The sequence below is a fragment of the Eucyclogobius newberryi genome, unplaced genomic scaffold, assembly GCF_026437365.1.
Source record: "Eucyclogobius newberryi isolate DKJ021-1_F unplaced genomic scaffold, fEucNew1.0.hap1 SCAF_14, whole genome shotgun sequence".
In the NCBI taxonomy this organism is placed as follows: Eukaryota; Metazoa; Chordata; class Actinopteri; order Gobiiformes; family Gobiidae; genus Eucyclogobius; species Eucyclogobius newberryi.
This window is the reverse complement of record NW_027315768.1, coordinates 21,422,059-21,430,171: the sequence shown is the minus strand read 5'-3', so window position 1 is coordinate 21,430,171 and position 8,113 is coordinate 21,422,059. Positions and strand designations below refer to the sequence as shown.

The following is an 8,113-nucleotide window of genomic DNA, read 5'->3' as shown; positions in this document are numbered from 1 at the left end:
GGGCTCTTTTCTCTTGATGAAGCCCTGTGAGGTCTCAGCATTTGGTAAGTGAACCCACCACCAGCACTAATTAAATCCTCTTTGATGCCATTATGCTCATTTCATTAATTTGTCCAGTCCTTTATTACATTTTTTCGGAAATACTTTCATTTCAAATCAAACATGGGTGCACTTCCATCACACTTCTACATAAACATTCCTTACTTCTGTCATAAATTTTACAAGACACAACTAAATGATCAAGCAGACATTAGATTCCTCAAAATAATCCTCCAGTATTTGTATGATCGGTTTCTCATCTGCCGTTGGTCCAAATGTCTGCTGTGAGTTAGTGGTGCTGCAGTGGGCGGTTTCTTTACACAATCTATGGAGGTAATGAGATGGTGGGCCACTGCAGGAGGGACTGTGACTTCACTCTGAACCCATAATACTGCTGCTTTTTACACTGCTTGTACCAAGTATTCATTAGCTCTGCTCTTATCACAGACACGGTTGCCATGCAATTAAGATATTTGCAGGAAAGACATTTAAGATCGCTGCACTAAATTTGTAACAAAAGTAGTTTTTATTAACAACATAAATAATATTGACAAAATATTGTATAAACGACAATCTTACTGTATAGTACAATCTGAAACATTACATCCATACTGCTCATGTCAAGGCGAGTGCACACACAGTTGTAAAAAATAAGACATAAATATTGAATTAAAAAATGAAAGCCCTTGTGTTTTAATAACAAAAAAGCGTGTCTACTATACCCTCTAAGTGCTGCGTAATGGACGTCAAACAGACATGAAATATATTGATTTTCTACAGCTGAGAACTCACTGTAACAGTGGCCCATCTCTGTAACTATAGAACTAATAAATAAATATTTAGTGCATATTCCCATTTACCTCACTGAAGAGCCAAATGAAAAAAAGATTTAAGTTAATGATGAACCAAAATCAATTTGGTTCAAGTTAAAGGAGACTTTTCATGTCATTATTGGCCAGACAGTCCAGCTATCTGCTTTGCGCGTTGATTGTCAATAATCATTTGTCAATTATTACGTTTTGATCATTGTCATCAGATTCAGTGGTTTTACATTTACAACGCATGTGTGACTTAAAAAAAAACATCAGTAAAAAAATAAATCAGCTTCTGAGGAAGACCAATCCAAAGTGAACGGTCTACTACACACTGCATACCTCGGTTACATAGGGCAGGGATGCCTCACTGCCCATTAAACACTGTATATGTCTGCTGTGGGTCAGAGACACAGACACAGGTCCAGAGACAGGTCCGGGGGATTGTTAGTTTTATCTGGCTCCATGTAAAGTGTAAGCAGATGCCAGAAGAGCTCCAATGTTCATTTAATGACAAACTCAGACAGGCCGACCAGCACTGACCTGTGAGGTTTGTTTTAATTTGTATAGATTGTGTAAAACCAAAAAGCTAGATTGAACAAGCAATTCTCCAATACCATTTTGGAGAGCGTTGCGAGCCATTAGTCAAGTGAAAAAGGGACAACCCATCACTTCATTTGCTTTCCAACCAACCTTTGTGGTGTGGTATTATCAATTACAGGAAATTCCACCGGCAAATCAACATAAAACGGCAATAATGACAGGAAAATGAGCAAAAACAGTGGTCTTTGGCATATTGAATGTTCAGTAGCATGTCCACTCCGTTACTTAACATGTCAGTTGGCCAACTTTATGACCCCAAAGTACGTCCCTTCTGTGTCCAGGTCCAGAAGCCACGCGTTGGACACATTTACGGACAACGCGTCCCCCTGATCGAGCCGCACCCCTCGGCCCTGCTGCGCACAGTACATGTTGTAGCTGCGGTTGTTCCACTGGCCGGTGCTACCCGTCTTCATCAGTCTCACCCTGGTGTTCTGTGTGCGGATGTCATGATAAATGTACTGGATGAGCTGAAGGTTGCTGAAGTCCACGTTGGAGACCTCGTCTGCGTCATAGTAGTATCGGAAACACGTCTTGGCATAGACATAGTAGTATCCAGGCTCCTCGATGAACAACTTCCCTTTGTTGTACGTCATGCAGTGCAGGTCTCCTTGGTTATTGTCCCATTCAATAGTGACAGTATCGGGCTTGCCTTCTGCAACGACACAACACAGCTATTTGTTTGTACAATTTGTTTTCAAATGTTTCAACATATAAAGGATGTGTCCCTGATTTTTAACCACAAGTGAAGAACACGTTTCATTGTAACTGTTCAAAAAATGTTTTTCTCCCAAGTGATTTTCTAAAATAAAAATCACGTACAAGCCCTCAAACTATAGAACATTTTCCCAACTTTTCCATCGGGCGTCACCAATGCCATGACAAATATTCTGTCTTTGCTATAAATGGAATTATATTGACTGTAGGTTTCACAGACTTGCATTTTCCAGGCTTGGAACAGGTTCAAAGGTCACACTAAAAGAGGCTTCAGGCAATTTCAAATTAGGAAGACCAGACAGTATAAACTTTCTCTAGGTTACATCATAGGACTCTAATTTTGGTGGTATTCAAAGTAATGTAAATGAACAGAAAAACTCACTTGGGTACTCGTGTTTCGCTCTGATCGGTAGATGAGCCGATGGCACGCTGTCTTTTGGAATTTTACATCTGTTCTTGCATCTTTTGGTTTTTGGAGTGCCCTGTAAGGCATCCATAATAGGTTCTGTGTGCATTTCCTACAACACAAAGAAACATAATGTAGGTTAGGACACATTTTATTTAAAAAATCTGCATGCAAAAAAGTGACTCAGAAAAATGTTAGTGTCTTTGTTTTTGGTATGGCAGTATTTTCAAGTCCCTCTGGTTTTGGCATCAAATAGTAAAGGATACATGATTGATTCCATGGTATTCTATTTAAGGTTGACATCACAATTATCAACACTCAGATGAATAAGAGACAAACACGGTTTCCAAGAAAGTAAACAAGAGCTCTGTTAAAATAACAGTTTATAGAACATCACTCTTTGTGATTGTTATCTAAAGTTATCAACGAGTACAACTGAGTTGATGCTACTCATTCGACATATGGCTTTGCTAATATGAATACAATTTAATTGCATCCTGAAGGAGTTTTGACTTGTTCATCTGATCTATTTTCTCAGGAATGCTGCCAAACTCATGTAACTCCAACGTTAAACCAACAACTGCTCAGAAATGCTCTATCGATTGTGTACCAAGGACAACTACTGAGTCTTTTCATTTAAACACATACTGGAATGACACTCTTGTTCAAAACAACTTTCAGTTCAAACAAGTTTACATGTCAGTGTCCAGAAATGAGGTAAGATAAACACATCTTTCAAATTAAACATAACTGCAAAGAGCTCTTATGAAGTGTTCACTGAACAGTAACCAGAGATTCAACCAGACATAGAACATTAATGTACTGCAAACAAAGAATTGCAACATAACTGGCTGATCTATAAAAAGTGTATATTTTATATAAGTAGATGTTAAAGGATATATATTATGTAAACTCAACTTGAGCTTTTAACCATGTCATTACAGTGTTCCCTCACCATTAATATGCTTGTTATTCCAATAGTAATCCTTCATTGTCATACATTTGAGCTCTGTTTGTACAAAAATATCTGTTTTCACCTACATCTATCTCTGCCCACTGCTCTCTACTTACTTACCATTATTCAAAGAATTCTGCTGCTTGCTACAGTGAAATGCCTCTATGAAGGGCTGGGGCCTCACAGTTCAGCAGGTTTGAACTAGTCAAGGGACCTATCTCTGTTATTACGCTGTTTTAGATCAATATACGTCATAAGGCGCTGGTACAGCTGGCAGCCCGGTGTAAACGCTCTCTCTTCTTCTCACACTTATTGTGCTTTATCTCCTATATTTGGTAAATATAGTTAGTATATTTTTTTCTATTTTTCTGTACGATAGGGACACGCGCTGGAATAGTTTTTTAATTCAACTGTTTTTGACTTTTTTCGGCTGGATTTGAGCGTTTTTCGTTGCGTTCGTTGTGTTGTTGTGACGTGAGCTAGCTCCGAGCGAGCCCACCAGCCCCCCCCCCGCGCCCTCCGGCCGCGCTAAAGTACGGCGTGTCGTCGGTACACGTTTATATACACGTTTATATGAAAGAGGAACTTCACGAACGATCGGGACACGCACTGGAATCGCTTTAAATTAACTTGTTTTGACTTTATTCGGCTGGATTGAGTGTTTTCGTCGTGTCGTTGCGATGTGTCTTGGCTCTGAGTCCCCCGGCTCCGGCCCCGCCCCCCGGCTCCGGCGCCGTACCGCGTTTACACAAAGGAGGAACTCATGAAACTGAGGAGAACAGTCGTCTTACCCGGAGATCGTCACGTTATCCCGGCGCAATACTGACCTAACCTAATACTGATGTGCAATTCTGTCATATGTGCAATTACTGTGAAATTCATGTGCAGTCTATGTGCTGTCGTGACACATATTCATGTGCAATTACTGTCGGGATCACATGCAATGGTATTTATGTATTTATTTGTCTATGGGAGTTTTTATTTATTTATAGGAGATCTTCTACTGAAAGTGTTTTTCAGACTTCCTATAAGTGATCTGTTCTTCTGTATCTACCTCTGTATCTACCTGCGTTGCACCAATGAAATTTCCCCATGTGGGACAATAAAGGAATATCTTATCTTATCTTATCTTATCTTATAATTGTTTATTATAATTGTTAGTATAAAGTAAATACCTAGGGGAAAAAAACATTAAATGTCTTCTTTAAAGGGCGTTATGAAAACCCTGTAACCAACCCTTATGAACTTAGGAAGAACACTATGCAGTCAGGCCAGAGGCAAATGTCATACAAATGTCATACAAAAATAAATGGAATTGAATTGAATTGAATACAACAAAAAGAAGAGCCGGCATCTAAAACACTAAGTTAGTTTGACTTTGATGTGCATCCATCGGCACAATGTAGTCAAGTCTAACCACAAGTGTCATTCAACTATTATGGGAGTGCTTTACGATATACTGAAACCAAGGCCACCCTGGCAGATGCTTGCTTTTGTTGAACAAGTTCTATGGACACCATAAACAGTCATTTGAGTGGCTTTGTGTGTCTGAATTGGTGTATTCTCATCACTTTTGAGATGTCACTGACCACAGCCACAGCCCAGCTTCAGAGGGGCTGACAGATGCATGCACAGCTCTCTTTAGCACTTATCCCGACAGTCAGTGGAGACTTATAAGAGAAGAAAGGCCAAAAACCTATCACCCTGACACCTCATAAAGCACCCACAATGGATCAACCTTTCACTTGATGGAAAACGGCCAACGCAATGAGTGCTTTAGCCCAAGACATGCTGGGAGGTTTATGGGAGACATAAAGAATAGCCTGCTGTGAAAGATAGTCAGAAAGAGCATTAGGAAAAACTGAAGCAAAGAGATCCCTGTAATACGTGATATTTGATTTTGTTGGACTAAGTCTGAGCCAAAAAAGGGCGGTGGTGTTGAAATAGGATTTTGAAAGCGAGAAAACTGGTAGGATTTCCTATCTTCTATCTCACTATCTCTGATGGCAGAGATCCCTGTCACACCCACATATTATTTCCATCTTTTTGTTTATTTTGTTACACATGTGTTGTCTACATGGATCCCATTAGCTGAAAGCGATGCAATGTAGATAACACACTCAAATCAACAAGGAAGGAAATATATCATCATTATCCATCCATCCGTTTTCTACCGCTTGTTCCCTTTCGGGGTCGCGGGTGACTGGAGCCTATCCCAGTGACTTCGGGCCTTAGGCGGGGTACACCCTGGACAGTGGCCAACTTGTCGCAGGGCCAACACAGAGACACAGATATTACAGACAGTTCACGCTCACATTCATTCACTAGGGCCAACTTAGAGTCACCAATTTTGCCTAACACATGCATGTCTTTGGACGGTGGGAGGAAGCCGGAGAACCCGGAGAGAACCCACGGTAACACGGGGAGAACATGCAAACTCCACCCAGAGAGATCATGTGATGTTGATCTGGTCCAGGAATCGAACCCATGATCTCCTTCTTGGGAGGCAAGAGCGCTAACCGCCTTTGCCACCGTGCACCCATCATTATCATTATCATTATTACAATATTCCCTGATGCAACACAGAGTTCATGTTTATTAAATTCCATACATTTGTTAAGCTGCGTAATGTTTAGTAATAGTGTTACAATGTGTCTTACAAGGTAGATTTAGACATTAATTTAAACAACATTCTAGCCATGTCTAAATCAACAGTGTATCATATATTTTGCATACATTTCAAAAGGCCTTCATGGAACCAACAAACTCTACTCCAGCTCCATCACTCATAGCAACTAGTATTTCTTAATCCATTTAGAAACCATGTCGCTTAAGACACGTGCGTATGTTGTAGTACGAAGTGTAATGCATATGAAAAAGCCTCTCACCTCTATGGGCCGTTGTGGTGCCGTGGACAAATCGACCTGAAAAGACAGAAGACAAACCTAGTTCAGCAGATGAAGAGAAAAGGTCTGTTTGAACACATGTGCCACATTTTTAAGCCGTTTCCTTGAATTCTGTGTGGGAGGAATATGTTTCCAAACGCACAGGAAGACAGGCAGCAATGCAGCGTTTATGTTCTACTTCAAGAAGAGGCTAAACAAGTTACTTTACACGTGTCGCCCTGCATTCCACTGCCACAGCCACATTTAGGCTCTGCATCGTCTCCAGGAAGCAATTCATTTCTACAATCATAACTAGATGCATAAAAGGTCCCATTTCCCATTTCAAACTTCCCAAATGTCCCACTTTGCACCTTCAGGAAGTCTTGCTACAGGTGCTGGGAAGAGGTGATGGTCCAATGCCAAACTCTGCACCAACATTTACTGACTCATAGTGAAAGTATGATACAGTTGTCATCACAGCACTTCAATTACTCCTGTTATGAATGAATAAAATATCAGTGACTAAACCTGACAAACCAAAGATCTTCAAACGTCTAAATTATGGTATATGAAGAAAGTACTAAGAGCTCTCCTCACATTTCTATCTCACGGATTGTTATTACTTATACATGACCACAGCGGTTGCACAGTGCCCAAACTCTCAGTGTTTACTTTTTTTAATTGCTTTTCTCATGTGCTTTTCCCGTCTGGCTAAAGTCCAGTGAATAACAAGCCACTACCGCACAACTGTGTGTTTATGCCAAGAACAAGCCAAAAGAAATTCATCACACAAACACACAGACAAGAGCAGAAGAAGCCATGGTTTTCAGGTGACCTTTGTGCTTCCTGTAATGTTGAATTCACTTAGCATGGGCTTATGAATGATACTGCATCAGATAATAGATAATAAACTGCACTTTCACATGTCATCATTTTCAAATCAAAACATCAGATTTTCAGTCTGGAGTCAGATTTCTCCCGTCAATCCAACTCGGTTTAACTTTATTTATGGCACATATAAATCCAGATGGCATGTAAACATAAGAATGAAAGTGTGCAGCCCAGCAGCCGGGAGTGAAAACATCTGTATCTTGCAAAAACAAGACATCTTATAGCTGACATTTGTGGATCGCATCTGAGATATGATCAGTCCAAAGCTGCTCAGCAACTTCTGTGGGAACTTTTTCAAGAGGAAAAAGTTATGTGCAGCCAATACAATGTACAATCTCTTGTTAAACAGTAATAGAGCCCCAAATTTAATATTCAATATTGCTGAAAAAACGAAATCAGGAATTTTAAAAACTAAATTCCAAGCAGAAAAATCAAGCATCGTTCCTATTTATTGCACACAAAAAAAACACTGACTTTAAAATAGAAAAGTGCAACTGTCACGCTGGGTCCTACCTCTTGCAGATAACCTGTCAGGTGCAATAAGATGGCCACGCTGGACGCCACCTGAAGCAATCCCATAATAGCAAGCGTCCCAATTAGGAGCGGCCGGTACGTGGTCTCCGAGCTCTGCACCGGGTGAAAGCGGTGGTGCTGGGTCGCCTCCAGGTCCACGCTGTCCCGCAGGTAGCCTCGGTAATCGTGACTAGCTGCCATGCCGCCGTAGCCGTGTCTGCGTGCGCTCAACCCGGATCCCAAGGCGAGGAAGTCACGGTGAAGTCAGCCGCCACCGGATCGGAGCTCTAAAAAG

At 40.8% G+C, this 8,113-nt stretch overlaps 1 protein-coding gene across 1 annotated transcript; it reads right to left on the bottom strand.

Annotated features, from left to right (window-relative positions):
- Positions 1-546: 546 nt before the first annotated feature.
- tnfsf11 (TNF superfamily member 11) lies at positions 547-8,113 on the bottom strand. Its single transcript, XM_072444934.1, has 4 exons — positions 7,819-8,113; positions 6,418-6,453; positions 2,551-2,686; positions 547-2,106 (listed from the first exon to the last, which is right to left on the bottom strand). The coding sequence occupies exons 1-4, from the start codon at positions 8,017-8,019 to the stop codon at positions 1,688-1,690; spliced, it is 792 nt and encodes a 263-aa protein (XP_072301035.1). The 5' UTR covers positions 8,020-8,113; the 3' UTR covers positions 547-1,687.

What these genes read in the sequence shown, in the direction of transcription:
- tnfsf11 (XM_072444934.1), bottom strand. Translation starts at nt 8,019, where the DNA reads ATGGCAGCTAGTCACGATTACCGAGGCTACCTGCGGGACAGCGTGGAC. An exon ending in TGACAGGTTATCTGCAAGAG is followed by an intron (nt 6,454 to 7,818) that starts GTAGGACCCAGC and finishes CTGTCTTTTCAG; the next exon opens with GTCGATTTGTCCACGGCACC. An exon ending in AGCGAAACACGAGTACCCAA is followed by an intron (nt 2,107 to 2,550) that starts GTGAGTTTTTCT and finishes GTGTCGTTGCAG; the next exon opens with AAGGCAAGCCCGATACTGTC.